Source organism: Raphanus sativus, chromosome 2 (genome assembly GCF_000801105.2).
Source record: "Raphanus sativus cultivar WK10039 chromosome 2, ASM80110v3, whole genome shotgun sequence".
Lineage (NCBI taxonomy): Eukaryota > Viridiplantae > Streptophyta > Magnoliopsida > Brassicales > Brassicaceae > Raphanus > Raphanus sativus.
In genome coordinates, this window is record NC_079512.1 from 31,418,120 (window position 1) to 31,435,515 (window position 17,396).

At 31.0% G+C, this 17,396-nt stretch overlaps 2 protein-coding genes across 2 annotated transcripts; both read left to right on the plus strand.

The window, feature by feature from the left end:
• The first annotated feature begins 1,060 nt into the window (after positions 1–1,060).
• Positions 1,061–2,647, plus strand: LOC108840867 (fe(2+) transport protein 1-like). The gene is made up of 3 exons (XM_018613680.2): positions 1,061–1,653; positions 1,747–1,896; positions 1,988–2,647. Exons 1-3 carry the CDS (start codon positions 1,090–1,092, stop codon positions 2,291–2,293), a joined length of 1,020 nt encoding a protein of 339 aa, XP_018469182.1. The 5' UTR covers positions 1,061–1,089; the 3' UTR covers positions 2,294–2,647.
• Positions 2,648–12,048: 9,401 nt separating this feature from the next.
• LOC108840932 (fe(2+) transport protein 1) lies at positions 12,049–13,584 on the plus strand. The gene is made up of 3 exons (XM_018613734.2): positions 12,049–12,678; positions 12,773–12,922; positions 13,008–13,584. The coding sequence occupies exons 1-3, from the start codon at positions 12,097–12,099 to the stop codon at positions 13,311–13,313; spliced, it is 1,038 nt and encodes a 345-aa protein (XP_018469236.1). The 5' UTR covers positions 12,049–12,096; the 3' UTR covers positions 13,314–13,584.
• Positions 13,585–17,396: the final 3,812 nt, after the last annotated feature.

Sequence of the window (17,396 nt, forward strand, 5' to 3'; positions counted from 1 at the left end):
TTTGTTCGAAATTAGCTTGAAATCTGCACATAAATGATAGATTTGTAATATTAGAGCATGAATCATAAAAAAAACGTTAAGAAACAGTGTATTAAAGTTGTTTAAAAATGGCCGTCGGCCAATCTAGGATTGCAGAACCCGCAAAATGGAGAAGATGATAGGTGTATTGACCATTTAGTCCTTCATTTAAGTTTAAATGCGGCTGTTAAAAAATGGTTTACTTGCTGTTCGAACTGGTGACCTGTTAGGTAAATGAAAATCCAGTAAACCACTGCGCCGAGTCATCCGTTTTGTAATTTACTGAAAGTAAAACTAAATATCTTTAAATCTCAGTGTAATAGTACTAAAATTACTCTCCGATTAATCTCCGCTTAATCTCCGAATAATTCATTCGGTGCTAGGCCCGATCTAGCCGAACGCGTTACGCCTAGCGCAATTCTGAACATGGTATCTTGCTGCATGTATATCATGAGTACGTGTCAGGATGACTAGATTTCAACCATGCACTGAGAACGAGCTCTTCACGTGTGATTTTGTGCTCATCGCAATTCAATACTTTGAAGTATAAACCTACTGAAGTCACAATTGGTACTTTAGCGGTACGAATTTTCTTAGACGGCGTGAAAATTGCATTTTAATCTAGGTTTCCCCGCTTTTGGTCAATGGATATGATATATCCGGTGTGATGTGACAATTGACTTTTTTGAGTACTTCAAGTTGCATATAAAATTGTAATCCTCAACAGCTGAATTGGCTAAAGTCAAGTTGCATATAATTGTTATAAACAGAAAATATTTAAATTACATCTTAATTTTTGTTTTCTTAAGTTTTTTTTTTAAACAGAAGTTTTTTTTTAACTTAAGAAAACAAAAATTAAGATGTAATTTAAATATTTTCTGTTTCTTGGTAAGCTCTTCCTTTTGCAATATGAATCATTTGTTTTCCAAGTAATTTTCGTCATCAGTGACAATAAGTGGCACGCAAACAACGGGCATACATTACTATATAACTCGAGTCATCCCATTACTCCATTCCAAAGCACACAACATTAAACAGTTCAAACACACAAGACTCCCAAAGTAAACAAAGATGGCTTCAACTTCAACAGTCTTCATGAAAACAATCTTTATCGTACTAATCTTTGTCTCTTTTACAATCTCCCCTGCAACTTCAACGGCGCCGGAAAACTGCGGAATCGAGTCAGCCAACCAGTGCATCGGCAAGGCTAAAGCTTTGCCTCTCAAAATCATAGCCATTGCCACAATCCTAGTGTCAAGCATGATTGGTGTTGGAGCTCCTCTCTTTAGCAGTAACGTGCCGTTCCTCCAGCCGGACCGGAACATTTTCACTATCGTTAAGTGTTTCGCCTCAGGGATTATCCTAGGAACCGGTTTTATGCACGTTTTGCCTGATTCTTTCGCGATGTTGTCATCACAATGTCTTGAAGAGAACCCGTGGCACAAGTTTCCGTTCTCAGGGTTTCTCGCTATGTTGTCCGGACTAGTCACTTTAGTCATTGATTCCATGGCTACGAGCATCTACTCTAGCAATAACACAGATGAGGTCGTACCACATGGGCATGGAAATGATTTTACATTTCCAACAAAAGATGAAGATTCTGCACAACTCTTGCGATATCGAGTCATTGCTATGGTTAGTACACATATGGACGTATTAGAAAACGAATACTTATCGACGGGATCATTTTAAATGATATATAACTGCATAAATCTTATGAATATATAGGTATTGGAACTTGGAATCATAGTTCATTCTGTGGTCATTGGACTATCTCTTGGAGCAACAAATGACATTTGCACCATAAAATCCCTCATTACAGCTCTTTGCTTCCATCAAATGTTCGAAGGCATAGGTCTTGGTGGTTGCATTCTCCAGGTATATAAAATTACACCCAAGAAATATTTATCTTCTTTCAAAATGCTAAATTGTAAATAATAAATCCCTTTAATGTTTGAGATGTTTACAGGCCGAGTATACGAACTTGAGCAAGTTTCTTATGGCGTTCTTTTTTGCCATAACAACTCCATTCGGAATAGCACTAGGGATCGGTCTTTCAACAATTTACAGAAACAATAGCCACACTGCATTGATCACCGTTGGATTGCTCAATGCATGCTCCGCGGGATTGCTCATCTACATGGCGCTTGTGGACCTTCTAGCGGCCGATTTCATGGGAGCAAAGCTTCAAGGTAGCGTCAAAATGCAGATCAAGTGTTTCATTGCGGCTCTTCTAGGGTGTGGTAGCATGTCGGTTATCGCCAAATGGGCTTAACCAATTCCCCGGATAGTACTGCGGAGCTGAACTCATGCGAGTTTTGTTGTTGAACTAAAAACCGTTTTCGTTTTAAGTCTCAACTAGATTTTGACCCGCGCTTGGAAGCGCGGAATATTTTACGATGAAAAATTTCACTAATAATATAACAAATATTTTGGTAATTTTAAAGAGTGTATTTAGAATATTTTTGCATTTAAATCAGTGTTTTTTAATTCAACCCGATTGTGATTATACCGGTTAATCCGGAGATCTGACAATTCAATTTAGGTTTTTAAAATATTCATATTAAAAAAAATCATTAAAATCCGAGACTAACCGATTGAACTGTTGGATGACCGGTACGTAATCTAATTTGATTTAAATTAGAATAGTTTCATAATTTGTAATCTTATAATCCAAATTTTAAAGTTTATTATTTTGCAATTTATGAAATTATGACGTTTCTACAAAATTTTAAAGAGAAAATGATAGATATAAAATAACTAAGATTAATTATTGTATTGTTTGGAAACATTGATAGTAGTATAAAAAATATATTGTTTGGAAACATTGATAGTAGTATAAAGAAATAAATATATTGTTTAGAAACATGGATAATAGTATAAAGAAAGGAACATTAATGATTTAATGTAGGTTTAATTATAAAGTATAAAAGTGTATTTAATTTAAAAACTTACAAAATAAATGTTAAGTCCAACAGAATGTTTCTGTTTTAATAAGATAGATTCTTTATCGTTTTTTTTTCCTTTACAATATACATGGTATCTATCATGTGTAATGTCTGTTAACATGTATGTATTATGATTGGTCCCACGATTCTTTCCTTTTGTTTAGGGATAGTAGTTCTTGTCGTATAATGTTTCCACAACTCATTTTAATAAAAAAAACTCTTTTTGAGAAAAACAAATTATAGAAGAAAAAAATACAGTATAACTTCTTTAAATTAATAATCTATAAATTAATATCTCTATAAATTAATATAATTTCATAGTCATAAATTGAATTTTTGGTTCAATTAGTATTTCGATAAATTAATAATCTCTATAAATTAATAAAAAATTATAGTTTTGGTGTATTCCCAACATTATTAATTTATAGAGGTTTCACTGTAGTGTGTTGCGTAATCGACCGTTTGACCGTACACATGTACACATGGCAAAACCATTTTCATATTAGTTTCCTTACCTTTTTTTTTGCGCAACAAGAACATCAAATTAACTCAGACGAGATGGGCTACAGAGATGTTCGAAGTACAGAGATGGGCTTTTGCAACAAAATCCGTAAGCCCATTTGAAGATCTAGAAACGAAAGAAAAGCGACAGAAAGAAAAAACCGATGAGATCGAGTCGACGTCCGACAGAACACCGTAGAGGTCTGTCGGTCTCCGCTTCGAGTTGATCGCCGTGATGAGCGCTTGAGCATCTGAACGAAGCCAGATTGAAGTAATCCCCAAGGAGAGAGCGTGGAGGAGGGCTTCCCGAATCGCGAGAGCTTCCGCCATGATCGCCGAATCGACATGCAAAAAAGATCTTCCACCTCGGGCGATCTCAGATGACTCTGCCAATTGAATGATCCAGCCTACCCCTGCAGTTAGCGAAGCGGAGAGCCAAGCTCCGTCGGTGTTACAGAGGAAGGTCGATGGGGAGGAACAGAGGGGGCCAACAAAGGGGGCGATTTCACTATCAGAAGAGCTGCTTGGGGTTGAGCTCGAAGATCTTCCTTACCTTATATTTTCTTTTTGAACAAAACTTAGCTTCACCCCCTATTAGCTTCACCCCCTATGGTGAATCTCTACATTCACCCACCAATAGGGATTAGTTAATTAAGATTTGATATCTCTTAAAAAAGGAAACCAAATAATAAGAATTTAATGAAATAAAATTATGTTTTTAGATAAATAAAAAATAGTAACAATTATCAAAACAATATATTCTTTTTAATATTGATAAATCCGTCAGAAAATATCAAACCCTAAACCCTAAATTCTAAACCCTAAACCTTAAATTTTAAATACTAAACCCTAAATCCCTAGGAAAAGCTTGAACTTTTGGGCAAATCCTATACCCTAAACCCTTAAATTTACACCAAACCTTAAATCATAAACTAAATCCTAATCCCTAAACTCTGAATCATAACCTCTAATACTAAACCCTAAATCCTAAATTCCAAAATGGTTTATGGTTTAGGATTAAGAGTTTATGATTTAATATTTGTCAAAGAGTTTAGGGTTTAGGGTTTCGTGTTTAGAATTTAGGGTTTAATATTATGGTTTATGATTAATGGTTTAGGGTTTAAGATTAACGATTTAGGGTACATGATTTGCCAATGGGTTCATGCTTTCCCCAAGGGTTTAGGGTTTAATATTTAGAATTTAGGGTTTAGGTTTTAGTATTTTTTGACGGATTTATCAATACTAAAAAAAATATTTTTCTTATAATTGCTACTATTTTTTATTTATCTAAAACATAATTTTATTTCATTAAATTTTTATTATTTAGTTTCCTTTTTTAAAAGATATCAAATCTCAATTAACTAATTACTATTGGTGGGTGAATGTAGAGGTTCACCTTAGGAGGTGAAGCTAAGTTTTGTTCTTTCTTTTTAGTCTATTGGTCCCTTTGAAAAGCCAAGATCGAAGCCCGGTTTGAAAAATTATCCCTCAAGTTCTAGTCCAGAAAATTTGGGTGATTAAACTCTTATAATTTTAAATTATTAGGTCAACTAGATGGACGGAGGCAGATCAGGGCGGCTCAGCATCAACATGAGCCTTAGCAAAAAAATATTTAGACCCTATAATTATTATTTTAAATATTTTAATTACTTCTTAAAATTATTTCTAAAAAAATAATAATTTTCTTTCTTGATTAAAGTATTTTATATTTTTACAAACACTATCTAAAACTAATATATATATATATATATATATATATATCTTAACAAAAACTTAAACTTTTTTTAAAAGAAAATATTCGAAGTGGGCTTTCGACTAACCGTCCCATATAGTAAACTAATTCTGGAAGTTATTAGACTTTATGAATTACATTTTTATAATTTATTTTTCTCTCATGTTAATATATCATATATTATACATGTATATCAAATATTATACATAATTATATAAAGTATAAATACAGTTATATTTTATGTTAAACGAAACACAACTATGATTGTATTGTCACATTAAATCAAAATGAAAAGCATGAAAATAATTGGTTAATCATTTTTAAATACAAAGCAACTGAAATAACAATCCTAAATTTAGGGTCACATAATTAATCGTATGAAATTATATCTATCCATTAAATGAAAGTGATTCTAATAAGCTTACGATTTTTGAAATCCAAAAGCTGTGTTTTTGGGATGAAATGAGAGTAAAAGTGAAGAAGAAGTGGTTTGTGTGGGTAAAAGATTGAGATAGGAAGAGTAGAGTGCATTTAGAGTTTGGAATTGATTGTTCATGGTATATTATGTAATGGTGATAATTATAATGTTGTAAATAAAAGATAAAGATGAAGATGATTAAGTAAAACATTCATTTTCAAAACAAAAGAAAAATTTATTTGAATAACAAGAACTTTTAGGTAAATAAGATAAATGAAAATTTCAAAAAGTTATTTTGTGTTTGTCTACAATTTTGAGTCATTTTTAAATAACTCCATTTTTATTATAAGATTACTTTTATTACTAATCATAGTTTAGTTAGATATGTTTTCATATTTTGTAAAAACACAATAAAATCACTGTGGGTCATGAGATGGTTATTTGCGATGGAGAATGCGATTTTCATTTTTCAATCGCTCAAGCACTAACTTTGATCAAGGTGTATTTTCTTTTGATGATTCTATATCTAGTATTATTCTATACTTTGGAGAAGATACTTCTTTGCGATGGATTGGAATTATGAAGTCAATGACAAAACTGTGTTGATTTTAGAATTTAATGTGCTATGGAAACAACGTACTCCCAACAAACCACCATTGATTTGCCATGATCTAAATACAAAAGGAAGGAGATTGATACCACCAGATGAACTTTTCAATATTTACTTTTTCATACAATATATCTGGTATCAAAATATATTGTTGAAATCATGGAATAAAGAGGTAGCAATACAAAGTAGAAGGTTTAGTCTATTTATTATTTAGTGATATTCATACAATCATTGAAAATTGATAATTTAATTCTTTATTTCTTACTGTTGAATCAATACATTTGATTCTATACCAAAGAATTTATATATCTTTATCAGAATAATACCAATATTAACAAAGAGAATCAGTGTTCTCAGAATGACAATTAATAGAGTAGATAAAGACTTTTCGAAGAGAATCATCTTCTCGGAATAATTCATGTGTTCCACTATTTTTATCATTAGATTACCTAAGCTATTTATTATGTTTTCATAATTACGTATGTATTTGTATGATTGCTAACGTTCTAATTAATAAATTTATGTTGTTAAAGATATGTTTTCATATTTCGTAATAATAAAAATAGAAATGTTGATACAGAATAATATGTAAAACAATATTTTGTATTTTAAACTGACGTGAAAATATCATATTTGCAGTTATATCATTTTATAAATTTTATTGACTTATATTCGATGATAATAATATTATTATATAGTTGTTATCTTGTATTTAAATTTTTATATAAATTCATTTTCAATTAATTTTAAACCATTTCATAGTGACAAATGATCCATGTTTTGAGTAAGCCATTTCATTTTTCTTTTGAATGATTGTGAATGACATTTAAACATATACTATATTTGGTAAATTATTTCAAGCTACTATTTTAGCAACAAAACATAATCAAGCTACGAAAAGTAGAATCTACCTTCATACCTGGGCATGTATATCATGTGTACGTGTCTGGATGACTAGATTGCAACCATGCACTAAGCACGAGCTCGTCACGTGTGATCTCGTGCTCATCGTAATTCAATAAACTGTTTTTATAATATATGAACCTACGTCATAGATTTGCTTAAACACATAAAGTAGACGTTTCTGAGAGAACTGACCAACAGAAATATACGCATGGGGCCGTTCAAGAAAAAAAACTATACGCATGGGGTTGACTCTGAACTCTCGACAAACGGCGTGAAAATTGCATTTTAGTTTAGGCTTCCCCGCTTTGGTCAATGGATGTGATATCCATAGTGCTATGCGAATTGATCTTCCAAAAATTAATTGAAACACTTCGACGATTAGTCGAAACACTTTCGAAGATATATTCAATCAAACATTTACAGTTAAATATAATATTTAGTGATTATCGTTTAATGTTTAGTATTTTAAAGGTGAAACTAGATTTTGACCCGCGCTTTTAAAGCGCGGGTTTATTTTCCTTTATCTTTTTAAAATTGACAAATATTTAATAAATGTCATATTTTCATATATTTGTTTTTTTATAAAAGACTTACGCTTTTTATCTTTCTTTATCGTGTTTCATTTTAAATGAGTATAGGCATGATCACAATATCCGGACCCGAAGAACCAACCCAAAACCAATCCAAAAATCAGGGTCCCAAACTCGATCAGACCCGGGGTAAATATCTGAATGAATTCTAAATTGCTATATCCGAAGAACCGATCCGAACCCGATCCTAACCGAGAACCAAATGAGTACCCGAAAATACCCGAAATGTGAATATATATCTAAAATATATGTTATAATTATATTTATAATTATTTTAATATTTTAAATTAATATCATAAGTTAACTATAGTAGTCATTTTTAGTACTTTTGAGTATTTTTGGATAAAATATGATAGTTTGGATAAAAGTTTACCAAAAAAACTGTATATAATGGATATTTTTGGTTACTTTTGGTTACTTTTGAGTAATTTGGATACAAAAATTTGAACCGAATCGGATACTTTGGTTACTCTGAGTATAAATAACCGAACCCGTTTTAGATATTTTGGTTTTTTGGTTATTTTTCAGGTTCTTATGCATGAGAACCGAACCCACCCGGACCCGGAAAGATCTGACTCGAATCCGATCCGAAAAAAATAATAATTGAATCTGATTTGTTAATCGGCCCAAATGACCCAAAAGAGATGATGTGGGCAATGGGCTGGATTTTAAAAAGTGACCCAATATAGAGATGTTATTAATATTATTTGATTGCCCTTAATGAAATATGCAATGTTATTAAAGAAAGGGGTATTTTTAGTAAAAAATCCAATAGGATCCTGCTTTAATAGTATAGATTGAGTTTATCATATCTATAAATAATTGAATATGATTAGTATAGTGTTTTCTGTTACAAATTTAAAGTATTTATGAAAATAGTTATTTTCAAAGTAAATTTAAAATCTCTTATTTTTTCATTATTTTAAGTTCCATATGAATTAAAAACTTAAACCATTTAAATTACACCTTAATATGATTCAGTTTTCTGAATTACTTATTTTGGTTCAGAAATATTAGCTGTAAATAATACTTTATATTTATTTCTTAAATAAAATTGAGTAATTTCGAACATGGTTACATGATCTTTTTAAATAATAGCATCAAATCTATATAAAAACTACGACCACGTGCTAAATCTACATAATTTAAAAACTATTAGTTATATTTTTTCTTGAAATAAAAGTTACAAAGTTATTTAACAATTCGAATTTAATTATGCATAAACTATAATTTTATCCGATTTATTGTTTACCAAATAAGTTTAACCAGTTAAACCAAACAAAAATTCAATTTTAACTAAATCCAACACATTGATTTTATCTTTTTGTCGTGACAAATTTTTTTTTTTATCTTTTTGACCCGACCTTTTTCTGGATTGAACAAAGGAGCGAACAGAGGAGACGGATACAAATCAATCAAAGCTCATAAGAATCATAGTTAGTCTCTTCTTGATTGACTGATCTCTTCATAAGTATCATAGTTAGTTTCTTCGTGAGTGATCTCCACCACGTGATTGTTAACCATCTTCTTTTTTTAGTAAACAGTTATAAAAGTTTTTTTTTTTTTGAAGGCTAACAGTTATAAAAGTTAAAACTAGTAGATGTTGGAATTGAATCATAACATTAGAGATATAAAATTAATTGCTTGATGGGTTTTCGGGTAAGTTGAGTAAAGGTAAAATGTGATAAAGATTGAGTTTTGGAGGGAGAAAGGAGAGTAGTCGTAGGGTGGGAAGGAGAAGCACTTCCTCCTCCTAGAGTTTTTTTCATGACTTTGCTTCTACGTCTCCTCCGTTCAATCCTACAAAAAAAAAGAACGGGTGAAGAAGATGAAATAAATGTGTTGAGTTTAACTTAAATTGGTTTTAATCAAAATTGAATTTTGTTTTGTTTAATTGGTTCAACTTGTTTGGTAAACAAGTAAACAGTAGAAAATCATGGTTTATGGATACTAAAATTTGAACTATCAGTTTAGGGATAAATAAATTTGTGACTTTTATTTTGGAAAAAAATAAGTTTGTAACTTTTAATTTATGGAGATTAATATAAGGACAAAGAGGTGATTGGTTAAACTGTAATTGTAGAGATTTTACCGTACAATTTAGTATGTAGAATTTTTTGATATAGTTGTATTTAATGTAGATTTATAAATTAAATGAGAAAATAAAGCTCTTGCAATCATATTTTTAAAGTTTTAGCTTTAGCTTCAAAAACTAGATAAAATATAATTGGTAAATTATATAGTTGTAAATCTAAAATATTAATACTAAAGTACATTAAACTCTGTCCCCTTAGTTTTCCACAAATATTACCACTTCATGCCACTGCAATCAAAACACAGTAGTTTAATTATTTAGTTTCACCATTAAAAAACGTGGCCTATTATTATTCTGTTTGGGCTTTCTTTTTGATTCACATGGTCCACAATTCTAAACCAATTGATTGTAATATCTACAATACTAAACCCGTCCGATAGAAATATCTAAATTAAACACCCAAAACCAATTAGTGCAAATTATTATTCATATTAAAACATATCTACACAAGTATACAAACATATTATATTGCTTATGGTGGAAATAAATTTCACAGTGAAGAAACATTTTTAATTGTTTTGCTTATGATAAATTTTTGGTTTTGTTTTAGATGATTTATATTTTGGTTTGTTCCTGACCAAAAAAAATTGGTTTGCAATATAAACCGTAAACGAATCAAAATTTGGTTTGTTAATAATATCTAACCTAATTAAACTGCTTCCTTCCATTCCATGAAACCATCCTAAATCAGTCTTAAATTTACGAAATTTTTTAATTAATGTACATTAATCACATTTAAAGCGATTTATAATTGATACTCACTCAAAGATTTTCCTAATACTACGCGATCATAATATTTTCACTCACAGATTTTCCTAATCCTACGGAAACATAATAGAAACTATTTATTGTTCAACAGCTCGAATCAAATAACTAACAATTCGAAAATCTATTTAAAAATCTTGACCACCAAGTTCTCCTAAAATCTACGAATATTCCTTTTTCCTAATAGATAATAAACTAACACAATATGAAAATCTTTTTAAATATCTTGACCACCAAGTTCTCCTTTTCTCTATGAATATTCATTTTCCCTAATAGATACTAAATAATAAATGTACATTTAATTACTTTTAAGATCTTTTGCCTTTGATTGTGTTTTTAAATTATAACTACCAAAAATAAAATATCGAACTTATTGACATTTAATCTAACGTGCGCCATCTCTCACCACCAGCAGTATATATATCTCATCATCTATTCTCCAAATCATATCCCAAAAAATCGAAAAACCTATAACATGTCGAAGATGACGACGTTTGTTCCTCTAACCAAACTCAGACCTTTCAAAGACAACTGGCGTGTTCAAATTAAATGTTTACATTCATGGAAGCAAAACACCACTTTTGCAGGTAATACTTTCGAAATGGTCTTGGCTGATCAATGGGTAAGTTCGTTTTGTACCCTTTATTGTATTACTAATGTTTCAAATGTATCTAAGATGACTTTTTTTTGTTAGGGTAACAAGATCCATGCTACTTGCAAACGATCTCTCATGCACCGAATTCAGCGTATCTTAGCTTTAGATTCATGGGGTGTCATTGAACATGTCAATGTCAATGCAGCTGGTGGTCAGTATCGAACCACAAACTATTATGAGAATAATAAATTGGAATTTAAAAAAAAACACAATAATATTTTCATTCTAAAAATGGACATTTATTTAAAATCATACTTTTTAATCAAACACTCAACAAACCGAACAAAATACACCAATATAAAATTCAACAAATATGAAAGCCACTAAATTTTTATTTACCATTTCATCTTTCCAAACATACATCCGCGCGGACGCGCGGGTCCAAAATCTAGTAAAAGTTAAAGCTAAAGTCACTTGTTAAAGTCGAACCAATCACCCTATGTCGTAGTGGGAAAAGATCACGTTAATCCTAGATCCTTTATACATGTCTACAGTTTTATTATTTATATAATTAATGATCCAATAAACATAACTAATTTCCGGTTGATTATATAAATCTTGAAGAATACGGTATAGGCTTCAACTGATACATTACAGATTCAAAGGATACATACTCGCAAAATTGATTGAAAAAGGCATTGCAGCACAATATCTATTTTCTGTTTTAAGTTTCTTGGTAATGAGTTCTTCCTTTTGCAATATTGATTCATTTGTTTTCCAAATAATATTCGTCATCAGTGGCAATAAATGGCACGCAAACAAGGGGCACACATTACTATATAACTTGACTCAACCCATAAGTCCATTTCAAAGCACATAAACAGTAAACAACACAAACCTCCAAAAAGAAACACAAAGATGGTTTCAACATCGACACTTCTAATGAAAACAATCTTCCTCGTACTCATTTTCGTCTCTTTCGCTATCTCTCCGTCTACCTCAACGGCGCCGGAAGACTGCGGAAGCGAGTCAGCTAACCCGTGCGTCAACAAAGCTAAAGCATTGCCCCTCAAAATCATAGCGATTGCAGTCATCCTGATAGCAAGCATGATTGGTGTTGGAGCTCCTCTCTTTAGCCGGAACGTGCCCTTCCTTCAACCTGATGGGAACATTTTCACTATTGTTAAGTGTTTCGCCTCAGGGATTATCCTTGGAACTGGTTTTATGCATGTTTTGCCTGATTCTTTCGAGATGTTGTCATCACCATGTCTTAAAGAGAACCCGTGGCATAAATTTCCATTCTCCGGGTTTCTCGCTATGTTGTCCGGTCTAATCACTTTAGTGATTGATTCTATGGCTACAAGTATCTATACTAGCAAGAACGCTGTTGGGATCGTACCACATGGGCATGGTCACGGCCCTGGAAATGGTGTTAGCTTACCAACAAAAGATGGCGATTCAGGGAGTGCACAACTCTTGCGATATCGAGTCATTGCTATGGTTAGTACACATAAGGACGTATTCGAAACCAAATATTAATATTGTATCATTTTAAATAATATATAACCGAAATAAATCTTATTAATATATATAGGTATTGGAACTCGGAATTATAGTTCACTCTGTGGTCATTGGACTATCTCTAGGAGCAACAAGTGACACTTGCGCCATTAAAGGTCTCATCGCAGCTCTTTGCTTCCATCAAATGTTCGAAGGCATGGGTCTTGGTGGTTGCATTCTCCAGGTATATAAAATTATAACCAATATTATCTTCTGTCAAGATGTTAGAATTGTAATTAACAAAATTTTAATGTTGGAGATGTTTTCAGGCCGAGTATACGAACTTGAAGAAATTTCTTATGGCGTTCTTTTTTGCGATAACAACGCCATTCGGAATAGCGTTAGGGATCGCTCTTTCTACAATTTACAGAGACAATAGCCCCAGTGCATTGATCACTGTTGGGTTGCTCAATGCATGCTCCGCGGGATTGCTCATCTACATGGCGCTTGTAGACCTTCTAGCGGCCGAGTTCATGGGACCAAAGCTTCAAGGTAGCGTCAAAATGCAAATCAAGTGTTTCATTGCGGCTCTTTTAGGGTGTGGTGGCATGTCGATTATCGCCAAATGGGCTTAACTTTGTCCCCGGGATAGTACTGCGGAACTGAAGTCATGTGGCTTTTTCTTGTCGAACTAAAAACCGTTTTCGGTTTAAGTCTCGTGTCTTTGTCGTTTTTTTTCTTCTTCTTTACATGATACTTATCTATAATATTTAATGTCTTTTGAGATTATACGTCTTGTTATTGGTCCTACGAGTCCTTCCATTTGTTTTCGGGGTAATAGTTCGTTGTCGTATAGTGTTTTCTCATCGCATTTACATAAATAAGTCTCTTTTCAAGATCAGCAAATTATAGAAATAGAGTGATTTGTTACGTATTTAAATTCGGCAAGCTGAATGCCAAACATTGGAACATTTGTAACATTAGTCTATTATATATAAGTAGGCCGGTACACCGTACACATGCCCATTGATAACATGCATACTACACTCGTACTGCTCAATTCTCAAAATTTATTTTTCTGATGTGTTCGACGCGGATTATTTGGTGCTATTCATATTTTTACCGGCTGGCCAATACCATTTGATTTGTTATGGCTTTAAGTTTTGGTTGTAATCTGTGTCTGGGGAATTTTGTTTTCCGCCAGCTTTGTCTCCGAGGATATACTTTCTCTCCGCCGGCTTTGTAACTCTGCATGTGTACCTTTGTTGTTTCAATGAAAATTTCAGATGTTAAAAGAAAAACAAGAAGTTAAAGCAGTAACAAAATCAAGGTGATCAAGATCCAATATAGTGTAATATCTAGAAGTATATTATAAAATAACAAAAGAAAGGTTGGGTTGTCTTAATAGCAACCATAACAAATCCCTTTTCAGCATTAGTACTTCAAAATTAAGCTATTTCATATAGCTTTTCTTACCTGGCATTTTCGTTTTTTGTCTATTGGTGTTCACTTTGAAAACCCATTTTTCACACCACAACAAAAGGGATGAGAACGAAGCCGGTGAGGGATGAGACCAATATGGCAATATCCCACAAGTCTTAGTCCAGAAAATTTCGGTGACTATATTTTAATGATTTTAAAGACAATAAAGTCAATTATCTTTTCTTTACTCGCCAGTCAATAATCTATATCACATATTAGAATGCCTTTTTTTGTCACGAAACACATATATTAGAATGCCTTAAACAAAAGAATCAGTTGCAGAGAAAGTGGTTACTGCACATTGCATATATAATATATCAGTCTACGGCGTTCAAAAAATTGGCCTGAACGTCCGCCTTAGCAATTTATATTAGACGTCTAACCATCGATTTTTAGATATATATATATTACGGCATATTACATAAATATCCAATACAAAAAGAATATTTAAACCTTGACAATGATGAAAGCAGATAATTGGGAATATGAATACATCAGCGTCACCAAACTAATTCATTGTTTTCTAAATTAACTACTTCAACTAATTAAACTTCCACCAAACGGGGAACCCCTTTTGATACAGTGATTAGATTAAAGTTTATTAATGTTTCTAAACTTCAGAAAATACTAAATTATGTATATTATGAAAAAAATATGTTACAAGAGATCTTCAATTTGTTACAGTCAGACGTGAATTTTTACAAAAGATGATAGAATTGTCAGCTGTAAGTTATTATTAATTACACATCTCTGACCAATAGTATTTTAGATAAATAATATTATTTATAAAATCAATGTAGTTTATAATTAATTTTCAGCTGAAGTAAGTATAATTTGTATCAAAATTGTAAAGTGATAATTTTTTATAATAAGAAAAAAATATTTAAATGATACTTATTATAAAACAGAGGAAGTACTAATTTATTTAAAACCTGAAAATCAATAACATGTATATTATCCAAATCAGATATACAATAGCACATCAAACTCAATAAAACTTTAATTTATAGTATACTAGTGATATTTTGGCGCTACGCGCCGGATTTGTATGTTTTTTCTTACTTAACTTATAATTTATTATATGGTCTTAGTAAAGAAAATATGTAAAATGAAAATATGTAAAAAATAATATTTTCTGATCTTTTTATAATAATTAGCGACCATAATATATTATTTTGTTTGAAGTTATTTAGTTCAAAGTAAAATAACATAAGTAGTTGTTAATAATCGATTTAATAAAAATAGAATAAAAATTAATAGTCGTAAAAGGTTTTTTTTAGTTGGAATCTTAAATACTTGTGTCATAGACTGAGCTTTCTTTCAAAAAATGTTTAAAAGTGTTAAATCTGAGAAAGTTGATTAACGCATGTAGGAGGACCACCTCAGAAAGGAGATGATGCATAAGAAAACTGCTATTTTAAAAGTAAGCAATCATTAACTGGTAAACTGAAATAAGAAATCGGTGTACCTTCCCATTAATCAACAACATATCAACCCCAATATCTTTCTCCTTTCTTAACATTTCAAGTTTGCCAAAATTGTTGTAGCCTAGTTTGAACATCTCTACACTGATTTGTCTTTAACTCCGAACAATGAAACTGGAAATTTGACAATGATTGAATTGGAAAAAGTAAAGGGAGTATCGTCCGAACTCTCACACCATCTATACATATACAATGAAACTGAGAAAGCAGGAACTAAAGAAGCATTCAATAAGAGATGGTGTGATGAATGTGATTTCTGGATTGATTATATGAATGATTACGTCGATTGCGTTAAAGAAGGAGAATTGTAGAGGCTATATTCTCCATCGTCAACATCAAATACAAAAAAAATCCTATAAACCAATGTTTTGAAACCCGACCCGGACACTGAATCAAATGATTTACCTAATCACTGGATCATTGGATTAACCGCATATGAATTGCGGGTTAATAAATAAATTAGTTTTATTATATATTAATATATTAGCTATGAAAACAAATATATATAAAAACTAAAGTTAAGAATTTTAAGTGTACATAAAAAATATTAAGAAATAGTTTAGACTATTTAAAAAAGTTGTAACATAAGAATTATGACATCTAAAAAAATCAAGACATTTTTCAATCCAAAATAAACCAGAATTAAAATATTATTGTAATAAATTGTCAATAACAAAAATAAACTAACACCAGATCACATCAACTAATTTTGGTTTTCTCTAAATTTTAAAACTTACCAACATTTTTTTTTTTCTAAATTTGTCACTTCATCATTTTTGGGATATTTTTCAGTAAGAAAATTCTCTAATTTATTATAATCAATCTCGCCAGGTTTTTCTTCTTCAACGATCCAAACTCTGTTTTGTAATTCATATGATCATATGATTTTTTTATCTGGAAATTAAAAATGTAATGATATGTATTAAATTAAATTAAATAAAAAAAATTATTTACTCAGCTTTCTTGCCAAAGTAAATTGTAGTGTAGAGGAATAATAAGTCTCATCGTGCTTCAGTCTGTTTTACGTACGTGCAGCTCAAGCACAATCATGACTCAATTTTTTTACAAACGTAAATTGTAGTATAGAAGAAGAGGAAGACGATAATAAAACTGAAATTTCAAAATTTTAATTAGAAATTTAGAATATATAAAATAATTCCAAAATATAACTTAAACTAAAAATAGTAAAAACAAAAATTATCTATCGATTCAATCAGTGCTGCAATAAAACTCAAACTCAATTTCTATTGGGTCACAGATTTATCAGTTCAATTACGGATCTGGGTCAGATTCAAAACATTCTTATAAACGCTTGGACATGTATCAAAAAAAGTTTAACCTCTCCTCCCCCTATTTATTTCACAATTAATACCAAAATTCATTAAATTTAAGTTGAAAAAATATTTTAATTATTAAAAAAAAAGTTTAACTTTTCCTCCCCCCTCCATTGATTTCACAATTAATACCAAAATTCATTAAATTAAAGTTGAGAACATATTTTAATTATTAAAAAGAAAATGCCACATGGAATTTTTCCCCCCAAAAAGATAAAAAGCCTATTTTATTAGTATAGATAGATACTATATACCATGAAGTTATGGAGTTAGCCGTACATAAAGAGAGTTGACAAAGAAAAAAAGCCGTACATAAAGAGATAGTGGACAATATAAAGGGATAATTTGCAAAATACCCTATTTAGGATTTGAAATTTGAAAACTGCATTTTCTATTTTATTTTTTGAAAAATACATTT

Excerpts from the sequence above, each read along its gene's own strand:
- LOC108840867 (XM_018613680.2), top strand. The coding sequence starts at position 1,090 with ATGGCTTCAACTTCAACAGTCTTCATGAAAACAATCTTTATCGTACTA. Across the intron at positions 1,654-1,746 it reads GATATCGAGTCATTGCTATG|GTATTGGAACTTGGAATCAT; the intron begins GTTAGTACACAT and ends ATGAATATATAG. Across the intron at positions 1,897-1,987 it reads TTGGTGGTTGCATTCTCCAG|GCCGAGTATACGAACTTGAG; the intron begins GTATATAAAATT and ends AGATGTTTACAG.
- LOC108840932 (XM_018613734.2), top strand. The coding sequence starts at position 12,097 with ATGGTTTCAACATCGACACTTCTAATGAAAACAATCTTCCTCGTACTC. Across the intron at positions 12,679-12,772 it reads GATATCGAGTCATTGCTATG|GTATTGGAACTCGGAATTAT; the intron begins GTTAGTACACAT and ends TAATATATATAG. Across the intron at positions 12,923-13,007 it reads TTGGTGGTTGCATTCTCCAG|GCCGAGTATACGAACTTGAA; the intron begins GTATATAAAATT and ends AGATGTTTTCAG.